A 25,725-nucleotide genomic window follows, 5' to 3' on the forward strand; every position below is an offset into this window, starting at 1 on the left:
TGTACTCACTCAGTTTTTAATTACATTCTCTTGGGAAACATTTGGGGTGTGAAATCTACCCACAGTGAGAAAAGTTTGAATGACAAGGGCAATGGTGCAGTTTTTACCCAAAGACTGGCTCTCTGAAAGCAACTGGCCAAGCAAAAAACAGTTTGTCCTGGCTGAAAGGGAACAAAAATTTCTGGGGTAACAGAACACGAAAAGTATTTCAACGTTCAAGAACACTTTGTTTATTTGTGTGCTATTAATGAAATACCTTAAACACACGGAGCTTAACAAAATCATATTTGGAAGCATTTGTGGAAAGCAGTCCCACATGAATGGCAAGGAGGTCTACAGGCAGGAGAACACTTTGTACCTAGCGCTCAGCTAAGTCATTTACTCTCAGGAATTGCTCTGAACTGTCAGGAACACCAAACAAGGCTCACTGACCATGATGACTGAGAAATTGGTGCCAGTAAGTGTCTTATTCATTCTCTGTGACCAGTTCTGCCAGTAAAGGGAGCCCCTGCCAAGGGTCACACAGCTCCATCAATCCACAAAGGTTGCTAACAGCAAATAAAAGAAATGAGGAAGGAAAAGGCAGGCCCTGCTTTGAAGCACTAGGAAGAAAGAGTCTTTGAACGGCTGCAAACACCACAAACCCTTTCACCCAAATCAGAGAGAGCAGCCAGAGGAGTCGGCAGAAGAAGCCAAAAGTGGGGAGATGTTACCCCATTTGGGTTCCATTCCCACTGAAGCTTTGCACGGGGAATTCAGGGCAGGGCAGACGTGACAAAAGCTCAACGAGTTGGCCTCGCCACAGCCAACTTTCAAAGAGTGTCGGAGGTAAGACCTTCTCTCTCCCACGCCCTGCACCTCCTACCTTTGCTCAGTCTACTATGCTATTCTACTCCTACTCTACTATGGGTGGTATCACGTGGATATACCCATGGAGCCACTACCATTAACGGAGCACAAACCTATTCTATGACCTTTACAAACTCCCCCGTGCTGTTACTTTATAGTCACAATGTCCCCCAATACTAACCCCTAGCAGCCCCTAACTTGCTCTCCATCATTTTGATTTTGTCATTTTGAAAATGTTATATGAATGAAACCATAGAGTATGTAACCTTTGGAGACTAGGTTCTTTCTCCCAGAATAATACCTTTGAGATCCTTCCAAGTTGCTGTGTATATCAATAATTCAATTTTTTATTGTGAAAACTATTCCATTGTCTGCCTATATTTTGAATAGTAAAAAAAGTCTTAGGCATGCAAGATAATTCAACCCAAGAATATTCTGTAAAATGATGTACACAGACAAGTAATTTTATTGACAGCTCCACAGCCAGGCTAATATTTTAAAAAGAATTCCAAAACTAAATTCTGCAGCAAGGCATTTTCTTTCTTTTTCACAATGCTTAATGTGAACCAGGCTCACTGGTTAAAGCTTTCTTTTATCAGCTATTGTGCTGCCGAACAAGCGATTGTCTGTTTGCTATGAATCTATTCTCCTGTATTCTGCTCTATGATGCAAACGGTTCTGTCTTGTTAGCTGCTTCCCATTAGGTCATGCCAATATGCTACCAGAAAAGGAAGAGGAGACTTCCTACTCCCTCATACACACTGTTCTTGTAATGTCATCCTGGCAATGATCCCTCACCCTAGGCTGGCAGTTGGTTTCAGCTATCATCTGTAGCTGTGTCTACATGCCTGGCACTATGCTAATTTCCTTCAATACAAAAACTACATAAGAATAGCAAGTACAATAACAGTCACCAGCAATTCGCAGTAAGTCTCCGAGATTCATCTAATTTCCGAGGCCAAAGAGGTGAGTTAGATGGGAGGGGTAATAGGCATCGCTGCTCCTGCAATGCTATATTAGACTAATACCATGCTCTTCTCTTCATGTGTATTACCTTTTTATTACTGTGACAAAATTAACTCAGCAAAACAATGTAAAGGACGAAAGGTTTCTTTTTTTTTTTTTAATCTGGCTCATAGTTTCATCCCTGGTGGGGTTGGCATGGCAGAGTAGAATGTTCAGCTTATATCATGACAGACAGGAGGAAGAGATGCATGAATAGGAATAGGAATATGCCCCTCCCATTTATTTCATCTTAGCTTGGTTGGTGATGGAGCACTAGAGCTCAGAAATCCCTAGTGAAGCTGGAACGATTCTGAGTAGTGGGGGCTGCCTTGAAGATACTAATGTATCGGGAGCTCAAAAGGACTAAACAGAACTGGTGGACCTCTGAGAGAGTGTCACAAAAGTGACTGGACTTGCCTGCTATCTCCAAGGAGGTGGGGAGACTGGCCATGGGAAGTACAGAGACAGATGACAGATGCGACCAATTGCCAGTCTGGGATGAGGGGCCATAGCAGGGAAGGCATAACAGTAGGCTCATGCTTTTAGACACTTGGTCCCAGTTGGTGGTGTTGTTTGCAGAGGTGGAGCTGTGTTGGAGGAAGCACATGGTTGGGATGGGCTTTGGGAGTGTGTAGGCTCGCCCCACATCCTGTTCTCTTTTTGCTTTCTCTGAGTGAATGAAAATGTGATCCGTTTCCTGCTCCTGTCATCCACCATGCTTTCCTTGATTGTTGTTACATCTTCCCTGCCATTATGGATGCCATCTCTCTGGAGCCATAAGACAAAATAAACCCTTTCTTCTTGAAACTGCTTTTGGTCATAGTATTTTATCACAGCAACAGAAAGTGACTAACAAAATAATTGTCATGTTCTCCATCATCTTGAACCATTTCGCTTGATAGAACTGTAGAATGACCTTTAAAAATAACAGTTACGTTGCCAACTAGGTAGCAGTAGCCTGGATGGCTGGACCAGGGTTCTGCAGAAGGCTGCCCATGCTTTAAATCAGTATCTAGTGTATAGTACGGTCTCTCCCATAGCCCCACTTTACAGACCTAGGAATAAAAGGGTTGGCATGAGAATGGTTTTATTTACTATCACTCCTAGTTACCCACTAGGAACATTTTGCTTCCTATTCCTGGGACCTTGAGTTCCACTGGCTTCACAGTTTTGATTGCAGAAAGGAGAGTCATTCTACAAAGAGACACAACAAAAATTCTCTCCATTTCACCGAATAATACCTCCCACTTTGGGCTTCGGATGCCCTTAATTCAACAAGCTAAGAAAGGAATAACACTGTTAAGAGGGAGGGTGATTGATCCAGACTTCCAGGTGAAAATTTGATTGCTTCTCCACAGTGGAGGTAGGGAAGATTATGTCTGGAGTTTATAACATCCTTATGATGTCTCTTGGTGTTTACCAAGTCCTATGATTAAAGTCAATGGGAAACCACAATCTAATCCAGGCAGGATACCAAATGACTCAGACCCTTCAGAGAGGAATGTGTGGGTCACTCCTCTAGGAAACGAACCAAAACCTGCTAAGGTATTTTGCTTAAGGTAGAGGAAATATAGAATGGGTAGTAGAGATAGGTAGTCATAAATACCAGGTAAGGCCATGTGACCAGTTTCAGAAACAAAGATTTTAATGACATGAGCATTTCCACCCTATTTTGTTAAGAACATGTTTGTGCATATAGATAGATATATTAAGAAGATATCTGTGTTATATGCTGAAGCTCCAGGAAGACCATGCTGCTTCAGTCGTACAGGGATGTTTTGGAGACAGTGCAGGTCATAACTTGGTGTTGCTCTGTTCAGCAGCAAATAGCCTAGAATATCATTATGTTCTGATGCTTTAAGGTTTCACTATAATCTATCACTTATGGCACATATTTCTGGTCTCTTGTATAATACAAGCAAGTACAGTAGGCAGTGAAAGTCAGAGGACATCCCTTCAAAGCAAAGATACAGAACAAACTAGTTCTGAAATGAGGTTGGTGGCCAAGAGACCTAAAAACATGAAATTAAAGCCAAGCTGGTCTCTCCTACAATGTTTTGTTTCAATAAAAGAATGAAAAATACATTTGCCTTAACTTAATTGACAAAGACTCCATTTCAATGGAATATAGCAAAAAATAGGCAGATAAACACATACATGAATATGCTCATGTATGCATGTTTCCCTGATAAAGTCATAAAAATAAAAGATTAAAAATAAGGGTAGGGTAGTTATTTATTCTTTCTTTCCTCTATTTTGTTGGCATATAATGCAACACCAATCAAGATAATATCAGTGGTTAAGTGTTGTAAATCTATAATATATTAGGTTAGAGACAACAAAATATAAATAAAAGATAAAACATTCTTCAAGGGATTTGGCTATGTATTCTAAAAGGAATATATAATGCATTAGTGGTTGTATGCAGCATAGTTATATCATGTTAAGCAGGATTATGTCTTTGTTATTGCTTTCATTTGGAGATTAAGCATTATGTAAAGAGACATGATTGGGTGTCAAGTTGATGATGCGTGGGCTTATGATCACTGATATTGGTTGTCATCTTGATGGTATCTCAAATCAACTAAAAACACAAGCTCTTGGACATTCTTGGAAGGGATTTTCTGGATCAGACTGTTTGAAGTGGGAAGACCCACCCTAAATATGGGTGGCACCTTGTGGCAACAGTCCAGATAAAAGGACATAAAAGAAGGAAATGTTTTTGCATACTTGTCTTCACACTTGCTGGCAAGTTCATCTATCCTGTTGCTGTCACAGCTGCATTCCTTTGCTAATATTAAAACCTGCTTCTTCAGACTTCCAACCCCTGAAGACCAGAGCTCTGTAAGAACCCTACAGGTCTTCAGTGCCAGATTGGGACTGCATGTATTGAATAACTAGTGCGTTCTTGAACTCTCCAGTATGAGACAGCCATTACTGGACTACCCAGACAGAAACTTGCAAGGTAATCTAACAAAGTTCTTTTGAATGTATATTCATTCTCTTGATTCTGTTCCTCTAAATCAGTGGTTCGCAACCTGTAGGTCATGACCCTTTATTAGTCGCATATCAGATATCCTGCATATCAGATATTTACATTACAATTCATAACAGTAACAAAATTACAGTTATGAAGTATCAATGAAATGCTTTTATGGTTGGGGGTCACTACAACATGAGGAGCTGTATTAAGGGGAGACAGTATTAGGAAGGTTAAGAACTACTGCTTGAAATAATCCAGTTTTTGCATTCATATCCCCTTTCTCACTTGGGATATCATCCATTGCACTTAGTTTTCAAACTTCTTTTGTCTCCTTCAATTTTAGTAGTTCTTTAGTCTTTGTCCCAGGCTTCCATGCTACTATTGAGTGAAACACTTGTGGGGATCAAGAAAGACATCTGCAGTCACATTTTCTGTCTCTGCAGTTGTGCCATCGCCAGCCTGGACAGAGAGGATACTAGGACTCTTAGCTGGCAAGATGTTCTGTAAATTCCAGAACTTGACCTTAACTCACTGATCAGAGTCCTCTCTCCAGATGTAGAAGACCAGGTGAACTTCTTTGGATTCATTAGAATTTTGACTGATGTATGGACCATTGATGATGGCACAAAGAATAAAGATGCTAATGGGTCAGAAACATTCAACAGGGTAATCAACATTCTCCATTTTGTATTGCAAATATGATCTAGATAGAGATGCCATGATAGCCCACAGTGAGCTATTTCAGGTGTTACACATGTTGAGATGAGAAATTGGGCATCACTGCAAACTGGATCATCCATACGGCTGATTGGACAGACAGTGCCATAACTACAGAATTTGTTAGGGTTTTGGAAAAGGTAGACCCAGAGCAGAATCTGACCATCTAATTTATTTTGTTAAGATTTTATTTTTATTTTTAAATTTTATGTTTATGTGCACATGAGTTTGTTCATGTGAGCGCAGTGCACAGTAGACAAGAGTGCAGAATCCCCTGGAGCTAGTGTTAAAAGTGGCTGTGGGCACTGAATGTGCTGGGTGCTAGGAAACAAACCCAGAAGAACAGCAAGTGCCCTTATCTGCCGATTCCATCTCTCCAACCCTTGAACATCTACTTTCTTGACCAAAAGATTGAAACTAAATTGTTCTTTGGGAGTAATACTTAAGAAACAGAGCATGAGAGTTGTCCTGTCCGACCATTAGTCCCCTTCTCTTCTTGCTATTGCTGCCCCATGTTGGCTCCAGATATGCTCTGGGAACACAAAGTCACTTTTAGTGTAAATAGGGCACATGGAATGATGCTCCTGGTCTGTTTTCTTTAGTATCAGTTTACTGGCTCTTTATTTACAAATGCTATCTGACCTGTTCGGCTGATAAATGTTGCATATCTACATGATCTGGGCAAATGGGAGAGGGAATCCTTCCAGGATCCATCCAGCTAAGGTCCTTCACTAAATATATATTATAAACATGCTGCCTTCCCTGTAGTGATCAGCACCTCCTTCAGCCTTTTCCATACATCTTTTGCTTCCTGTTTCTCCACCATCTCCACCCTTCTTCTTGGTCATTTAGTCTCCTGGATTCTTAATAATCCTTAAAAAACAAAACAAAACAAACAAAAAAACCCTCTATTCTATGCTGCACTCCCAAGCTATACCTGCTAAATATATTTCTAACTTGGCAAAATTCTTCTGTAGTCTACAAGTTTTTATTTACCTTCGCTCATGTACAGGTCTCTATGATATTGTCTCTCCAGAAGCTTTTGAGAAACCTAACTTCCCTGGGGAAAAAATGTGACTGTATTTTGGTTCTCTTCCCTCTCTCTGCCATCAAAGGACTGGTTTTGGGAGATGTTGTGCTTGACAAATGAGAGGTACAGAGCCAAATGTTCAGGCGACTTGTCCAGGTCCCTCTCTCTCAGGCTTCTGAGTCTGCATGCACACCTCAATACGGCACAGCTTCGTATTGCACTGCTGATTATCAGGAAGCAGCCATGTGCCTGAAGGTTTGCTTAGTCTGGGGACACCACAGTCACCAGAATGGCTGCTCTGACAATTTGCTTGAGGACTTTCCAAACCACCTGAGCTCATCCCTCTATTGTACCATTTATGCCTCAGAGTTATGTTCATTAGAATGTTTTTCCCTTCATGTTTCTAAATAAAAAGATTGCTGCCTAGCGGGTGCTTAATTTCTTCTATTCAAGATTTATAAATGATTTTCAGAGTCCTTAATATTTTTATACTTGGCAAATGACTATGCTTCCTGTGGTCAGCTCCTAACAACAGTCCAAAGCATCACATAGATTGTAGCATTAGTTACCTAGCTACACTGGCTTTCTTGCTCCTTATGTAGACCACTGTTAATCCCTTAGAAACGAGGTCTGCCACTGATGGCACAACCAGATTTGGAACGGCAAGCCTTTAGAAGCCAAAGCAGTGTCTTCGCCAAAGTCAGTTAAATGTAAACTTCACTGGACAAGGCTGTTGACATCCAAAAAATCTGTCTGCATAGTCCCTTTTTTCACATACCTGCCTTCAACTGTTATTCTCGGACTCACTATTTACTTACTTATTTCCTTGCTTATGAAGGAAATACATACACAGTTCTTCAAGCAACGACTGAGAATGCCACGGAAAATCGATGGAGAATGGATAGCAAATGGGGAGCATGAAGGATGACCAGTATAAATGCATAAGGCATTCACTATGAAGCATCGCTCAGACTTTATGGGAGGTGAGGTGATTAGAAACCGTACGAAATACAGGGATTGGCTAATAGTCATGTGTTAGTCAACTGAGGCTCCTTAATGTGCACAACATTCCTAAGTTTTTGCTTGCCCAATTTTAGATATGTAGTAATACATTTTAAGGCCTGGTTGTGCTTTGTTGTTCCATTTAAAATTATAGCTGTAGCTCCATAAATAAATTAGTTTGATTGCCATAAAATGAAGCCAAACCCACATAATATTTTCTACAGCTATCAATATTAGGTATTTTCTTTCCCCTCCTCAAGGGTCGGTTTTCTATGCATTTGTGATATAGTTAGGTTTATTCATTACCGTTTGCTTTCCACTTGGGGTTCTCTTCACATTCTAGTTGATGTTATTTATTTATGGGTAGAGGATTCATAAAATATTGCCTGGGCTCTAAGACTACAAGGCATGAAAAAAATAAAACAACAGCAATAAAAAAAAAAAACATATGCTCAAAGAAATGTCACTCCTCCCCAGCCTCACGGCTTCCTTTCTATTCCCTCATTCTTATCTTCACCCATCCCCTGTAGTTAAAGCAACCTCATTTGTTCTGATTTATCTTTCCTCTCCAGCCAGTTCTGCTGTGCTCATTTTGAAAATTTGCATTAGTTCCAAAGCAATTGGTATCTTAGGAGCGTGATTTGAACATAATGTAAATGTTGTGTTTGCTTATGCATGATTTCATACATGAAAAACTCTAAGTGAATGCAGGGATCACACCTAGCTGAACTGAGCTGCAGAAGAATGCAAAACACATTGCGCACATCCCCCAGCTACCACGTTCACTTTGCGGGATTGGGAGCTTATTCACGTGGAGGGTTCCAGCCTTCCCTCTAATTTCAAATCAGCCTCATTCTATCCTGCCCCAGTCACTCACCAATCGCAACCCTTCTAGCGCTCCTTCTCATAAGAAAACTTCAAGACTTTTGTTTTTCTAGATGGAGTATCAGTTTGTTGCAGTATTTGTGTATTTCATAACCATTTAATATGATTTTTGGCCAGGCTTGTGGAGTAGGCCTATAATCACAACATCTCAGGATGCTAAGGTGAAAGGATTTCAAGTTCAAGAACATTTTGGGCTATAGAGTGAGTTAAAGGCCAGAATGAACAACTTAGCAAGACCATGTCTCAAAATAAAAAGTAAACAATGACTTGGAATACAGTTCAGTGGTAGAGTGCTTGCTGGGGCTCACTTCCTAGTATAATACACATACACACCTACTCCCATACCCTTTTTAGGTTTCCTTTTCATGTGGGTGATGGAGGTCTATGAGTGTCATGTTCTTAACTCTGTTTTAGCTATAATTTTTAATTGTCTTTTTTGGCAGTTTAGAGGTTTGTAAAGATTGCAAAATTGACTCTTATGCAAATGTATGACCACTTATGTATTTCATACACCTTTCTAACATGGAGAATCACATAAGGTAGATATTGTTTGGGGTTTTGCTTGGTTTTCACTTAAGAGAATGTCCTAGAAGCAACTTTCTTTTGGTTCATAAGTGTCTTCCTTATTCTTTTATATCTGCATAATATGCAGCTGTGTAGATGTCCTGCAGCTTCTTCTATCATTCTTTAACATGTGCATATTTTGGTTGTTTCTGATATCTTATAAACACTGCTCCAGTGAATCATTTTGTAGCATTAGAAGTGCAACCACTAAGGTAAGAAGTGCTTAGGAAAGTTTACTAGATATTGCCAAATTCATAAGGGAAATCAAATCTGAATTTCTAGCAGTAGTACCTAGAACCAATTGTTTCCCCCAGTATCACCAACAGATCATGCTACCCTATGCTGTCTGTATTTCTGGTTGTGGGTGAGTTTGAACAACTTTTAAAATAAATGTTTATTAATTCATTGAAAATTTCAAACAATGTATTTTGATCATATTCGCCCTCAACTCCCGCCCTTATTTAATATATGGTAGTATGTGTTTTTTCTTGATCATTTTTTAATTTTATTTTAGAGATTCTGCTACATAATACCTGCATTATCATTTTTAAAGAAATTGTGTAGTATCACTTCATATTCTTTCTTTTGCTAAATGTTTCATAGGAAGTTTTAAAATGTTCAGGTAGGAAGGATTTTCTGATGCTTTGGCTCTCTCTGTTAGTAATCTAGAGCTTTGCTACACTGTGGTCAGCAAGTGTTCTTTGCTACACTGTGGTCAGCAAGTGTTGTTGAGAATATTCTTACTTTAGGGAACAATGACATTTTGAATCTAGGTAATAATCAATTTTTATGATCCAAGGGTATGTTTGATAGTATTGTGTATTATCAGGGCTTGAAGTCTCCTGACAATGTTTTTTAGCTTTTCTGTCTCCTATTTTTTATCTTCTTGCTCCATCTGTACTGAAAATGATACGTTAAAGTTGCCTACTGGTACCATGTTTCTATCTATATCTATATACCCTAGAGTTTTTGCTTCATAAATGTAGCTGTGTTGGTCACATTAATACTCATGAGTTTTATATTTTAAGCCACTACTGATTTCTTATTTTATTCACTTGTTATATCTTTGTTCCTTCCTTTATGGAATTATCTTGATCATTTTATTTTTGGCGTGTTTCGTGTTTATAGTGTGTAGTTTGGTGTTGCTTGATTAAAATAAATTGAAAGGGCTTCTTTTAATGTGCAAATTAATCTCACATTAGTTGATATGAAAATTCTGATTATTTTGTAATTATGTGTATTTTGTTACATTTGTTCATTTCTTTCTCTTAGAAATGTGCCTTTGTTCTTCAGCTTTATCAAGCTGTTTTGTAGTATCTGTCCCTTTTCTATCATTTGAACTTTAATTACTAGATTTTTTTGGTTGTTTTTAACATCTTTTCAAATCTACTCATTGCCTAGACAAAAAGCAATGAGGCGATTTTATTTTCTTAGTTATTCCTCTATTTTCTCGTGTTTAAGTTGTACCATTTCTGTCGTCACGATTAACCTTTGTACATGAGTTCACCATCCTCATCCTCCCCACACTTGTAATTCTGGATCTACATTTACATGTATTAAGATGCATACCAACCATCCTTTTGTTGTCCTTTTCTCTGTTTTTCCCTAGATGGATGAAGCCTGCCCTTTGGTAGATTCCCCACTAAGAGGAATCTTTGTCCCATGATAATCCTCACGGATACAAAATTGTCTAAACTCCTCTATGTTGAAAGCAGCTCTTTTTATAGTGTAGTAGTTGAAGAAGATGGTACTTTGCTATAAAATCCAGACCTCCTTCATTCTTTCACTAATATTTCCAGTACTTACATAGTTCTTCTAATCTATTTTATTCACCTATGTGGCATTAGCGTGTTTCCCAAGATTCCTGATTTAATGGCAGCATATTTTTTTTTTCACTATGCCCAAATCCAAATATTTCAGTATCCTAGTTTCTGCTCTTAGCAGGGCAGCAGTTACATGTCCTTCTAATCTGAGGTTTGATTTTGATTTCTTTATCTCTAGCTGCTAAAGGGTGCGTATGCCTTTCTTTCTGCCCTTTTTCCTCTCAAACTTCCATATATGGATGGATGGCAGCTACTGCATGGTACACATATTTTAAAATTCATTTCCTATTGATTTGTCTATTTGAACAATGTTTTAGAAGTATTTTCAGGCATAGGCTAGATTGAACTTTTCTGGAGGGGGATTTCAACCTCCAGATGCGCTCTAGTTCCATACTTCCATGCAGTTTTTTATTTTCAAAATTTATACTCCATGCCTCTGTGACCAGACGAAGACTTGTTGCTTATTTTTCTCTTTTTAATTCATACTAATTTGGTGTTTGGGGTATTCTCTGCCCTCAAAAAATTTTGATGGTGTGTTTTTGGTTGTGTAACGTTGTTTTTCAACCTTGCTGTTCTGTATCAATTTTGAAGAAAATACTGGGAGATAAGTACTTCCTATATCACCATCCTCAGTTGCATGGAAGGATCGGTATGCTTTTCTATACACACTAACACACTGGTATACACAAACACACACACACACACACACACACACACACACACACTACGAACTCTCTCAAGCGAGAAGTTTTCCAATCAACAGCACTTGAGCACTTAAAAAAAATACTGATTCTTACCAAAAATTTCTGCAAGGACCATCTTGAATTCATTTCTCTGGAATGGCTTTGACCAAGATTGCTACCCTCGTGTGTATTTGCAGAGAAGAGGCTACCTGCTGCAGTTCTGACAAATGTCTCATAGCCTGATTGCCACTTGATTGACATTCCTAATTTGACTACGACCTAGGCAAGGAGAAAATTCCTCAAGCATTCTACCTGAAGACAAATGAGTTTCAGTCACCGAGTTTTTGTTCAGTTCACAAACACACACCTCGGTGCCATCCTTCTTTTCTTATCTCTCCTGCCCGCAATAAAGAGTCACCTAACACATACATTTGTAGACAAAAGTCCACCTGTGTGGCTAAAGAATTGACCTTAGGCTATTTCTCTTTCTTATCGATCTGGATATATATACATAAACTTTATACATTTGGCTGCCAGCATGTCCAAACAAGTCTTGGGGTCCTTGATCAATGAAAAACTGTATTTTTCCATAGAGAATGAATCAGAATGTTGAGATGCTATGTGAAGATGTGGGTTTGGAGAGGGTTGCTTTGGTCCTCTTTCTGCACCTCAGATTATGAAGAGAAGGTCCAAAATTAATTTCCTAAATTTTGCTTTCTTTTCATTATCAATCATTTATTAAAATTGATTACCCAAAGTTGAATTCATAGGCAAGGCTGGTGTCTCTTCCAATAAGAAAGAAATACACAGTTGCTAATGGTAGAACTTCAGATTCAAGAGCAGATTGGAAAAGATACTCCTGTTAGAAAATCTTTCCCTGCAATCACCTCCTTTGGCATCCTGATGACAAGGGGTGCTGGTATTTAGGGACACTACTTAAATTCTCACCTAATAGTGGGATTTAAGCTAAATTTAACCAGTTCTTTTTTATGTGAATTCCTCTTGAAGAACCTTTTAGGTAAATTAATTGATAAGAAACAGCATCCCTTCTTACTTGTAGGAGTGGAGTTACTTTAGAATCACTGGCAGGTGTCACTGGAGTGAAGACACTGTGTCACTTGAAAATGTTCTAGTATCCTGTGGCCTTTATATAAGTTCATGGCACTGCCATAGGGCATCTTAGTTAACAGTTTGGGAAACAAAGTTATATAGCTTTTTTAGTAATTTATCTACTGATATTCTCTCCTACACATGGTTTGAGATGATACTCTGTTTAAAAATTCTCAGTAATAAAGTATACATTTTTTCAAGTAATTAAATATTCTTACATAATACTATGATTTTTGTTCATTCCTATAGGATAGAATGTATATAAAAATTTGTTAAAGTAAGCTCTTTTTTGGACACTTGGGATGTATATATTTATATTTTCCTATTAAAATTTTGATTTGATGAACATATTAATGAATAAATCTTCACATAGACTTAAAGTTAATTCCCAGATGTGGAATTGCTGGAAGAAAGTGCATGAATATTTAGAGTTTTCCTTCTCCTCTGGAAAGAGTGTAGTGATTTATATTTTCTCTAATTTTATGAGGTTATATATATTACAGGCCTTTCATTTGATGATAAGAGCTTTATTAAAATTGACTATGAATATAGGTTCATATACTCAAATATTTTAGCACTGTGCTAGGGACTTGCATAAACATGATCTAATCTTATTTATATAGTATCACATGAAATATACTTAATGACCTTGTAAAGTTGAAATGATTTATCCCTATCTTACAGACAAAGAAACTGGAATTTAATTATAAAAAACAGAAAGAAACTAGGATTCAGAAAGATACAACAACCATTTCCAAATCACAAAATTTAGACAGTTGGGGTTTAAACCTACAATCTTGTCATTAAATGACAGACACATTAAGGACTTGATGACAAGCTATCATCTTCATTACCATCATCAACCATCATCCTCATTGTCGTCATCAGGCCTAATATTTATGGAGTGCTTACCATGCATTAAGCACTGCTCACAAACACATTCAACTTTTAGTGCCAAACCTATAAGGCGTTATCAATTCTTATGGCTAAGACAATGATTTGAAGGATGCACTGGTCTAGAATTGCACAGTTTATATGGTAGAATTAGTGTACCAGTTCAGGCAGTTTGCCACTACAGACCATGCCATTGTTAACCAGAATGTATTATAGTGCCCAACATAGCAGTGGGAATCTATACTGGAGACTTATTATGGATATTTTTTAAAAGGAAGAAGAAATGGCTTAACTAAGTCTTATAGATTAAAAAAAGAAAGCTACTCTATAATAAAATATAAATCTAATAGTTCTCTAAGAAAATGTGAATCCAGGGTTTTGTCTACAAAGTTCCTATCCTTATTCCAGTAACCTTTACTCTTTAAGCAACATATGGCCTTTCAAGCTAAAAACATAGAAACATATTCTAGCCAAGACTGTGAGGTCTAACTTGAATGGAAAATCTTCTAAGGAAATTGATGACCTAAACTCAACTGTAAACAAAATTCCCCCAAGTGATTTGGACATTTCAAGAATTGAGAAATTCAAGATAGGCAAACTTTCAGATGTTTACCAAAGTATAATCTAGGATCCTCTTATTGCTATCTATTGGGTAAACGAAGCAGAGTTATTGCTAGTCACTACTTAAAGTCTTTTTCCCAGCATCTTATTTAGGTATTTAGATGTCATTAAAAATTATGCAGATTATAAAAAGGATTATATTTTCTTGTCACCTCTGTAAGCACTGAAAATTTTTGTCTCACCTCCTCCCCAAGAAAACCAACTTAATGAGCCACAAACATATTATAATGAATGGGAAAATATTTTTAGCATTTTTATGCAGAAAATACCTCATTAGAAGCAAACACTTTGGGAAGTGTATTCAAGCTTAGTAAGAACTTGTATCGAGTAGGGACTTTTATAGCACTTCACTACCATGTATAGCATTCTGTCTGATGGATCAGAAAATCATAACCTCCTTCTTATTCTTGAGTTACATCACAGCAATGTGGTGAGTACAGTATGGTGCCCAGTACATACTCAACTCAAGGACACAGTGCCTACTAGCTGACTGCAAACAGGAAAAATACCTGTAGGGCATCTAGTCTCATTCAAGTTCTTATGTGGATGTTATAACATGCAAATTCATTTAGGTGAAATATGTTTCCATCTGAATTTTTGACATCATGGAACCTGGACATTTTGCACTATTTTGCATATTGTGCAGTCCATACTGCTGTAGTGTTTAGAGTCATGTGGTCAATTTCAAACAAAATCCTCAATTCTTACATGCAGGGCTGTAACTTTAGACATCAGGCCTCGAACCCGAAATAAGAGAGTAGGCGCGCTGGCAAGCTTGACGACAATCTGGACTGGCTTGGTCGTGAAACCATAATTCCTGACTTGGATGATACAAGTACACAGAAGCAAATGTTTACTTCTCCCCACCGAGGCCCCAGAAGGCGCATGTGGGATGAAGTGTTCGCAGCAGCTGCTGATGGAGTCTGCAGGTGTTTCCACTCAGGCCCAGCATCATCATCTGTGGTCCACCCTTGAGAGCTTGGCCTGAGTTACAGCCACATCCCCCCAGATTAGGCTCTAACCACCCGCAGTGATGATGTCAGTGAGCTAATAGATTACCCTAGGGAAGTAGCCTCTTACATTAAATGGGAAAGCTTGAACTTATGATTGATTCTAGTGGTAACTTTTCACATCCCATAAGTTCTTTTCCAGCTTCTCCTGTGGACTCAGACTGGTAATAATGGCAGTAGCAGTGTGGTTAACATTTATAGGTGTCTTAGTCTGTGTCAGTCAGTCCCTGTGCGAAGCTCTGTACATATTCAAGCCCTATTAAACTATATAAATAATATCCTCTTATTGCAAAGAAAGGATCTGAGAGAAAGAAATAATCCTAAACTCTAACATATAAGAAGAGCTGGAATTTGAAGTAAAATTGTCTTCTGATTTCAGAGTCCTTAACAATTATTGATTTTCTGTATTACACAACTAGCAAGTGTGTGTGTGTGTGTATACCCCAAAAGGAAAAGAGTTCTTACATGCCTATGCCTGCTCAAACAGCCAGCCCAGCTTCCCTCACTGAGCAGAGAGGGACTCAATGCTCCAGAAGAGCAAATGCAGGCAGCTAGCAGCCACCATGCTTACCGTTAGGAAATGGCGGTCCTTGGCCTCACGCCTCCTCTGGCTGTGAGCAGGAGGGTAGGCTGGCAGTGGTGGAGCAGCTATGGACAGGGGAGCAGCAGGTCTTTGCTCGCGACGATCACTTCGGCTCCGGTGTTCTGCGGGCGCAGAAGAGATAAACATAATGAAACACACTTGATAGTTTCAATTGTTCTTCCCCTCTCGACAGTGTTAACAAAGAGCTGCAAAAAAAAAGGTGAACTTTCATTAATCTAGCTAATCTATGTGCCACATCAGATTTTTAGAATGGTTCCTAACTGAATGTTCACTGTGAATACGATGGCAGATACACCCATCTCTATGGGTCCATCTTATAGTTTTGGTACATGGTGGCTTACTTTTATAAATTCAACACTTCTAAGTTCAAAATCTCACAAGTGAGAACAAAAAAAAAAGGCTAAGAACAATGGCGGAAGGCTTGCCAGCACGAGGATTAAAGTGCAGAGAAGATGCAGCTATACCATAGCTGCTGGCCCTACGTGCCACTAGCTCCAGGGAGGAAGATTTCATGAGCCAGTTTTTCAATTATAGATACCTGAAATTGGCTATGGCGACTGTATTTATATCACAGAAACTGACAAATGTTAGGCACTGGGTGTTTTATTTATCTTCTATGTTTTCCCCCAGGAAAGTGGGTAAGAAGCACACCAGTGCAGCCATCTACACCCTCCTCTTCCTGCTACCCACAGAGACTCAAACGGTTTTATAATCTTGTGCTCCCAGAGAAAGCAAGACAACCCCAGTGGCACCATTCTTATTACTCCAGGATAAAGCTGCCTTTGTGGGAAAGCTAAGAAATATCGCGGGGAGGGGGTTAAGTACTAAGAATCACTGAGATAAGGTCCTGAGTTGGATCATCAGCATCACCAAAATAAATAAATAAATAGATGTCACAGAGATGCTCGAAATACAATTTAGGTTTCCAGTATTTCATGTACCTTAGAACACCCCTTGCTTACACTAGAAGTTGTCTATCTTCTGAAATATAGCTTACACTCACCCTCAGAGCTTGAAGTTTTGTCATGATCGAGGTACGAATTTGTGTATCCCAGTTTTCATTCTGTCTTTGCATTGTTTAAGGTTAGTATCACTCATATCATGTACAATATTATTGCCAATTCCCAGCGTTTATTGACATGTGCCAGAAATGCTTTGCTAAGGCTTTCATCTGCAACTTCTCAGCAACCCCACACAAATGGGCATCAAGCTGCCCCCTCATCTGCAGATGTGGAAACAGATGCAGGAAGAAAGGGTCACTGTTCAGTGGTGAGTGGTACAGACACAGTTCTTGTGTCATCAACCTTGATACGGCTTGACCTACGGGCATTGTAAAGGACAAATACACATCACTTGTTGGAGCAAGACGTTTTGGATTTTGCAGTATTTGAATATAATTATATTTTGCTCCAACTGAATTCTTTGACCAGTTACAACACTATGACTTATGAGGTACCATTTGCCCCTTTTTGCCTGTGGTTGATGGAAAGCAAGCTAAGCTGATCCTTTCAGGTGATGTCAGATGTCCTTTCTTTCAAGGCTGTATAATCTCCATTTGCATGCTTGTATTGATTTTACAAAAATACCATCTCTCTAGTTGTCAGTCTTTTGAACTGTATTTAAGTGGACCCTGGAGCAGTTAGGTATGTGTGTGGGCGGGGTGGGGTATGTGATTATGTTGTATAGGTTTATGCTACTATGCTATATTCCTAGCCATTTAGTATATTTTCTTGAGACAATGTCTCACTAAATTGTCCAGGCAGGTCTTTAAACTCGGCAATCCCCTTGCCTAGCTTCTTGAATTCACAACTGGTCTGTGCCACAAGGCCAAGTTCAGAAACAAAATTAGATTCATCTTTTGATCAGAGGTCTTACAGCACCTGTGAAACAGACTATCATTAAATGCTTGTTGAAGGACTGGACAGCTTCATGCTTTACTAAGTCTAGGTTTCTGAAAAGAGAACGCATCCTATTACCCTACATTTATGATGAACTGTGTTGTTGACATAATTAGCGATCCATGTTTCTCTCCATCTTATTACTTAACTGGTCTCTTTAAGGTTGGTCCCATCTTTATTTGCTTCATTCAATACTTTGCTGCCAAAACTAGGAACTGAGTTCTCTCAAGCTCTCTGACTTCCACCACGGAGTTAACTGCCTTTGGCCCTCACAACCTAACCTCTTTCTTAGAGTCACAGGCTTAGTACATAGGTTAGGAAAACATGACAGTATCCCTCGTCTTCCTTTGTTTGAGATTCTTCAAAAACAACAACAACGACATTGGTTTTCATCCACAACTAGAGACAGGTCCTGAAAGAGCCCAGCCCATGGGTGGTTTTTGCTACACTGCCCTGCCTCCAAAGTCAACATCTATCAAGAAGAAATTTTGAGATAGACGCCTTTCTTGAAAAAGTTCCCACCGCTGGTTTCACCCTCATTGTTCTCTGCAAGCGAACGGTGGGCTTTTTCTAATGGAAAGCAGCACAAGGAAATCTTTTACTTCCTTAAATTCACTAGGCAGAGCAGACAGGCTGCACTGCTTAGGAAGAATGGAAAGGGAGCAGAGTGAGAGAGGAGGTGGCAGCTCAATTTCCCTTTCAACCACTTCCCTCCCATACTGTCTTAAATATATCTTCTCCTCTACTCAGGCCGAGAGCAGGCAGTCTAAATTAATGGCTCACTAATGATACTTCTCGCCACCGGCGAGGTAAGAGACAATATCAGTCCACCAGGGCCTGCAATTGCAATCCAATTTTCATCCTTATTCCTTTAGACCAACGAAACTTAGACACCAGCCAGAAACTTGAAAGGAAAGGAAATATAAAATATAATTATCTCTTTATAGCCATGTATTAGTCTCTCTGTGTGTTTTATGAACATAAAAGATGGTATAACTTAGAGTTATTACTGGTGCTGAGCATTAAAGAATTGCTAAGAAAAAGGGAAAGCAATAATTGCATTCTAAACAACTTGAAATGCATTTATGTGCCACTTTCCCGAGGCTCCATAGCATGATAGGTACATTTCTGCTCATTCCCCACAGCACTGGATTGAACTTAACTGCTTACTTTTCCATCCTCCTTGCTACGCCAGAAATTCTTTGAAGGCGGAGACCACACTTGATTGCTCTTTCAATCCTATAATCCAGCATAATGCCTGGCCTTCAGTACGGTTTGTTCAGGGTAGGGGGCTGACAATAAGGAATCCAATTTAAAGTTTCGTCTCAGTTCCCAAATGAGCACAGATCTGCAACCAACCAGTCTTACTTGCCCATGCTTCATCATCCTCTCCCTCTCCACGAAAGCGATTCCAGCTGTCCAAATAGAGACTCCCCACAGGGAAGCTCACTGCCAAGGTTAGGGAGCCAAGCCCTGGTCTGCAAATTTGGTATTAGTCCCCACCACCAGATGGCAGAAGTGGATTATGCTGTTGGATACACAGCTGCATTGCTGTTTCTTAGGCAAGGTTTTTTTATTTTATATTTATTTATTTTTTTAAGTCGCTTTCTAATTTTAATTCTACACCACTGCATGTTTTTAATTCTATGATGCCTATAATTCCTGTTTATGGCTCTCTGCAGTGCTATTAAAACTACTACACCCAAGATTTGCTATTGATCCAACCACAAAACAAGCCAGTCTGAACAGGGCAAAACAGGCTCCATAGTCTTCCATCTAAACCCCAGAAGACCTTATATTCATCTCTCATCCCCCAGGCGGAACTGCAGAGAAAAATTGATATTGGTACTTGCTGTTCTTCAGTTCTGCCATTAAGTCCAAACCTGATGAAGCAGTGAAAGATGACAGCTTATGAGCAGCTCAGTGTTACCTGCTTAAATCTGTAAAAGATCTAATCAGGGAGGACTGGTTAATAATAAAATGATAAGAAGAACGGTGTCTACTAAGAAAGCATTTAGTGAGATGGCTAAAAGTCCTCAGTAGTCATCTTGTGCCTTCGATGCTCAAGCCACCTTCTGCGGCTTTCATTCCCTTCCACACAAATCCATTGAGGGCCTACCATATGCTCAGCGTGTGCTATGTGCTCTGAATAGAATAAATTAATAAGGCACCATCCTTACCCTTGAGTTGCTCGCGGATTAGCGGTGGAATGCAAGCGGGACCATAGTGGTCAGTTATGACAGATGACTACATGTGCATGTCGGGAGGAAGCACAGGTTATTATGGGAAAGGCGCTTAGGAACAGAACAGTAGAGAGGAAGATTCCAGAAGGAGGCCTGCATGAAAAATTTATTTTAATTATTTTATTTTAATTATTTTTTTGCCCAACCATAAAATTGAAATGAATAGTAAACATCCTTTCTCTATTATAAGTATTACAGTATCTTATCACTAATAAGTTGCACAAAAACTTTTAAACAACTGCTTTGGGGACAGTTGTATGTCCGTTGTTTCATTAAAAGGAAAAAAGGCAGAAGTCATAGAGACGTAGACGAAAACAATATTTATTAGGGCTTTCTGAGTCTTGAAAAGAGCTTTAAAATATTTTATTTGCATTGTAATGTGTTTTCAAACTATCAATCCTTAAATAAGTCTAGGGATATTGAAACAAATACAGTGATTGTATAGACAGCATCTGTTTCCAGAACAAAAACCTAAAGGCCAGAAAATGCGGCATACCATCTTCTGATATCCATTTTGGGGTTTTTAAAAGAATAATGAGTATTTTGAGTCTTATTCTCATAGGTTTTAAGGCGCTGGGAAGTAAGGAAAGGTTCATTTTCTACCTGGGCTGTTATATGCCTGCCTTTGATGCTCTCGATGCTGTGACAGAAAAGCAAATATGAATATCTATTTTCATGAGACACGGTATATGGAAAGGTAGGAAAGAGCTCTGGCTGGGGGATCAGAGGATCAGGGTCAAGTACTTGTTCTGAAGCTAGCCTGCACGACCCTGAACAAGTTTCCACACATTTCAAGCCTCTATGAGCCTCCCTGTAGAATGAGGGCATTGGATCAGCTCAGAGATTCTCAATAGAAACAGAAGAGCACTTGAGGGCCTTACTGTGATTGTTAGAATGATTGAGCAGGCGCCAAGCATAACAGCCATCCTGTAAGGCGCTGAATGGTCAGTGAAAAGGTTCCATGTCCCACACAACAGTTAATTGCCTTATCCAAATCTCCTATAGGAAGAAGCCAGGAATCTATTTCGGAGTCAAATCTAATTCCCTTTTCATTATAAGCCAAAGTCTTACTTTGCCCATATCTAATAGATGGTGAATACACCAATTTTCATGGTTCTTCTCCTTCCCCTGCAGCCAGCCTCCTTCATTTCTCCACACTTTTTGTTTGCAATGGCTTCTATCTTTATTGAATTCAAATTTATTTTTGAGTGGTACAGACATCTAACTGCTTTCATTATATCATCTAATACAATTGTGAATTAGCACTTACATATTGAGATACAGTATTATTAATACTTTTCCTTTTTGAACTCTGTGATCATATTTAGGCCATAATGGTAACTTTAATACACATGTACATGTAGTTGATATTATGCATGGATTTCATGCAGGGTAGAAATGGGAGCATTTCAAAGTGCTTGCTTTAGCTAAGAAGGTGACAGGATTGATGGGACAGAAAATTCCTAAATGGCACAGCCTTCTGCTAGTGTCCCTGAAACCCCCCAGCCTGGGATCAGTTACCTCTGCGCAGGGCTTGCAGACTCTGTCTGGCATGGCGGTGCAGCTCCTCCACACAGGGTGGCCTGGTAGCTGGAAGGAAGATGTTCCGCTGCTGGTGCCATGGTGCACGGTAGTATGCTCTCAGCTTACTCTCGGCGTCCAAGTTGGAGACAGCTGCAAGACAAAGAGCCCACAGGGCATTAGGCATCAGGAACTCTATTTGTTCATTTAGTGGGTTCTGGGGCAGGGTGGGGGTGAGCCAGAGATGGGAAGCATGTAGAGGTGAAGTTCATATTGCTTGATCCCACCAAAAAACCTGACTCAAGGCTGAAAAAGCTTTAAGCCGATAATACATATGGGGACAACTACACCCTAGGACCAAGAGATGGAAGATCACAGAATACTTCTGCATATTGTTCTTGCTATCTATCTGAACTTTGGTCTGTATTTTATGTTGGTTTTTGTCCCTTGTGGTTTCTGGTTGCAGGCTCCTGGTCGTGCCCTCCACCTCCTGACTCCACTGACTGCCATTTTCCTCTGGTCTCACCAAAGGTGAGCATGAACATTATAGGAACTGTGACAAGTACACGCTAGTGGGTATGGGAGTGGAGAATCTGTAGATAACACGATTCTACACAACTCATCTGAGAAGTCAAGGAAGACTTTCTTTCTCCTAAAAACAGCATCTAACTCACTATTGTCTCCTTCATTACAGCCCAGGACAAAATGAGTAGAGAATGCATACTTATAGAAAAACATACTGGGAATTAGGGGATTGTGAATGAGAAATGGCCACCCAGAGAAACTCATGAGCACTTGGCAGCCTACTAGCCTCAAGACTGCTGAGATCAGGGACAGCTGACTTCACTTTCAGACTCATGACCCAGAGCCAGACTCCTGGCTCAGGAGCATCCTGCTCTTCTCAGTCTCCACCTTCTTCCTGTTTTGTTTCACTTCCCTGGTGCATGGTTTGGAGACAGTCTGCTCCCCTGTTTATCCCTATGCCCCACATAGGCTTCTGCTTAAACTCTGAGCCTTTTCTTTTAGGTGCCATTCCACTTGGAGGAGTCTAACCTGGAACGAGGTAATCTATGGAAAATGTAGAGAGGAAAATGAATACTTTGTGGAAAGGGAATCGAAGAATGAAAGCTGGGGAAATACAGTCTTCTGATGATTGAATTTCCCCCTCACCATGAACTCAAGTTATTTTTGTTTTTTAATACAATATTTAGCAGTACTGTTTAGTCTAGAATAAAGTATTCATACTACAAGAATCTCTAACTGAGGGCTAAGGATGTAGTTCAAGGGCAGAACACTTGCCTAGCTCATGTGAGACTCTGGGTTTGATGCTTAGCACTATAAAAATAGAAATAAACACATATCAAATGATGTACTGAAACACGTGCAGGATAAAGAGGAATATATCATCTACCTAAATTATCTAATAGAATGTTCCATGCTGAGAAATTTCTCTATAGCTGTACTATACAATATAGTATTCCCTTTGTCCTTGGACCAAGAGATGGGTGACCACAGTGGCTACTGAGCACTTCAAAAGGGATTAGGTAGTGTATGAGGAACTAAATTTTTAACATTTATTATTAATTAAAATAGTCATATGTGACTAACATATTAAACCCTGTAGTTCTAGGGTGACCATAAGTAGTCTATCATATTTTCTCACTTTTATCCACAGAGATTACTCCCAACTGTCTCTTTATTTTCCTAGATGCTTTATCTTTAAGAATTTGAATCAGAATGCTATTTCCCTGGATAAAGGCAGCACTCTTTTGGAGGGAGGAAGAGGGTCAGTGGAACCATGAATGAAAGAAGGAATTTTTCTTTCTCAAGCTAGTCTATAGCCTCAACTTTCTCCTTAGGAACTGTGAGTGCTTGATGAACCAGTCAGGGGTCACTGAAGCCTGCAGGCAAGAATGGGAGGACTCACAAAGGGACAAGCTGATCCTTTCAGGCCTGAGAAAATGTGTGGGAGGCCTTGGTATAGAGGGGGAGGGACCAGTCTAGATCTGGGTGCTCCTCTCCAGTGGACAGTAGGCAGAGCTCTGAAGATAGAAGCCTCATTCAGTTACCCTCAAAGGAACACTCCGATGCAGTGTCGAGACTGGCTGGAAAATCAGCCCGTCTCTGGACACAGATGTCAACTCTGCTCACCAGGCTGAGGTCATTGCTAAACTCAACAAAAGTGGCTATGAACGCACGTGCTGGTGACAGCTGGAAGAAGGGACAGAACAGAAAGCCTGACTGTGAAATAAAAAAGGAACAAGAAACTCAATGGGCAATTCCAGAAGTGTGTGTGCAGCTGTGGGTACCACTCCTATCAGACTTGTCTCTTTAGAGGCTTAGAGTCATAATTTGGGGTTGGGCCCAGGTGAGTGGAGGCAGATCAAAAGACTTACGTCCCCCCTCATACTATCTATGCTGTTGACTAGACCTGGCACACCCTCAGAATAAAAGACCAAGGGCCCATGACTTTTCAGTCTTTAGTCCTGCTATTTGCCTTTGTGTTGGCTTGAGGAAGAGACTGTGCTTGAAAAAAAAAAAGAAACCTGAAGATGACTGAACCCTTGAACCAGAGTTTCCAACACTGTGTCGATACCCTGCACATAATAAGAGTGTTCCAAGGTTGTGATTATCATCACGAAAGTTAAAGAAATGCAAAACATTTTCTGATGATGCCTTGGGATCTTGGAGGAGTGCGAGGGATTGGGTGACATGGGTGAGGAGAGGGGAATTCTGATAATGGAAATACCTATTCACCCATGAACATTATACTGCAGCTATTAGTGTCAAGCACAATGCTAGACAGAGCATCATGCACAGAAATTCCTATCATCTTGAGGCATGTGCTCTGTGGTTTTGTATGAAAATGTTGATGTGATTCTTCCTGAAAGCAACAGATTAAGAAAAATGCTGTCTGGCGCATACTTCCAGATGCACTATAATGCAGTCTCCTAGGAATGACCTAAAAACATCAAACTCTAGAGGCCCTACATCCCTCCAAATGTACAGTTCCCACCTTTCTGAAGTAGGTAACTATCATCTCAGAAAAGACCACATAACATAAATAAAAAAGAAATTCAGCAATGTTTCCTCATTACTGAACATAAACTTATCGTTTAAAAGGAAATATTATTTTTAATGACCTTCCTTCGCTGGAGCCCTAAACTCATTCCTACTATGGTCAATGGACAAGCTAGTCCTGAGGTTTTGGACTACTAAACTGCTTGGTACTAAGAACAGATTCCAGGTGCAAAGATTAATTTCTGAATTCCAGTGTGGCTACCCTCATCCTGGTTCCTCAAAGGAACCAACTCTCATGCACAGTGGCTGCTTTTACAGCCACGGATCCACTTCCTCTATCCTTTCTCTTCTGAGAAGCTAGAATGGGTTTAGTCCACACATTAGCAGGCGATAATGTAATTTACTTGTTGCCACAGTGTCATCTGTCACTGCTCAGCTATGTCCTTTAGTCACAGAGTATTAAGTGTATGGTGCATCTCCTGGAGGCAGAAAAGGGCACTAATGGAACACTCAATGAAGTCATCCCATTTTCCTAGTTTAAAAAAGTCATTTCTAGGCTTGAGGAAGATGGTTCAAGAAAGCATGGGGATCTGAGTTGAGATCCCCAGTTCCCATGTAACAAGCCAGCACACTATGTGCCTATAATCCCAGCACTGAGGGAATAGTGACAGTGCAGTCCCCAGACTTTGCTGGCCAGCCCATATAACCAAATCAGTGAGCTCCAGATTCAGTGAAAAATTGTTCCCCAAAATAAGTTATAAAACGATAGAAGTCGGCACCCGATGTTGTGGAAAATTAGTTTAAGATGTGCTGCATTTCTGCTGTGGAACATTTGTTTAATGATGCAAAAAAAATGTGTTGCATTCTTTCATGTTGCATTTGTTTAACTCTGTGAAGCTGTGTTGCTTTGCCTGCCTAAAACATCTGATTGGTCTAATAAGGAGCTGAATGGTCACTAGCTAGGAAGGAGAGGGATAGGCGGGGCTGGCAGGCAGAGAGAATAAATAGAAGAGAAGAGAAAGGAGTGAGAAAGGGAGGAGGGAGAAAGCCAGGGGCCAGCCACTCAGCCACACAGCCACTCAGCCACCCAGCCACTCAGCCACCCAGCCACCCAGCCACCCAGCCACACAGCCACCCAGCCACACAGCCAGCAAAAGAGTAAGAAGGAAAGAAAGGTATAGAGAATAGAGAAAGGTAAAAGTCCAGAGGCAAAAGATAGATTGGTTAATTTAAGAAAAGCTGGCAAGAAACAAGTCAAACTA

The 25,725-nt window shown here is 39.9% G+C and overlaps 1 protein-coding gene and 1 long non-coding RNA gene across 4 annotated transcripts in view; one reads left to right on the forward strand and one right to left on the reverse strand.

Moving 5' to 3' along the window:
* Positions 1 to 25,725, reverse strand: part of Nhs (NHS actin remodeling regulator) — a 346,298-nt gene that overhangs the window by 22,836 nt on the left and 297,737 nt on the right. For all 3 annotated transcript variants that reach the window (XM_075957465.1, XM_075957464.1, XM_075957466.1), the window contains exons 2-3: positions 21,443 to 21,595; positions 15,748 to 15,881 (exon numbers count right to left, since the gene is read on the reverse strand). In XM_075957465.1, the coding sequence (XP_075813580.1) occupies positions 15,748 to 15,881; positions 21,443 to 21,595 (287 nt within the window). The remainder of the gene's footprint in view (positions 1 to 15,747; positions 15,882 to 21,442; positions 21,596 to 25,725) is intronic.
* LOC142840842 (uncharacterized) lies at positions 602 to 24,327 on the forward strand. The gene is made up of 4 exons (XR_012908972.1): positions 602 to 828; positions 21,909 to 21,973; positions 22,469 to 22,505; positions 23,151 to 24,327. It is a non-coding gene; the product is annotated as an uncharacterized LOC142840842 (long non-coding RNA).

This window comes from Microtus pennsylvanicus, chromosome X (genome assembly GCF_037038515.1).
Source record: "Microtus pennsylvanicus isolate mMicPen1 chromosome X, mMicPen1.hap1, whole genome shotgun sequence".
Classification (NCBI taxonomy): Eukaryota; Metazoa; Chordata; class Mammalia; order Rodentia; family Cricetidae; genus Microtus; species Microtus pennsylvanicus.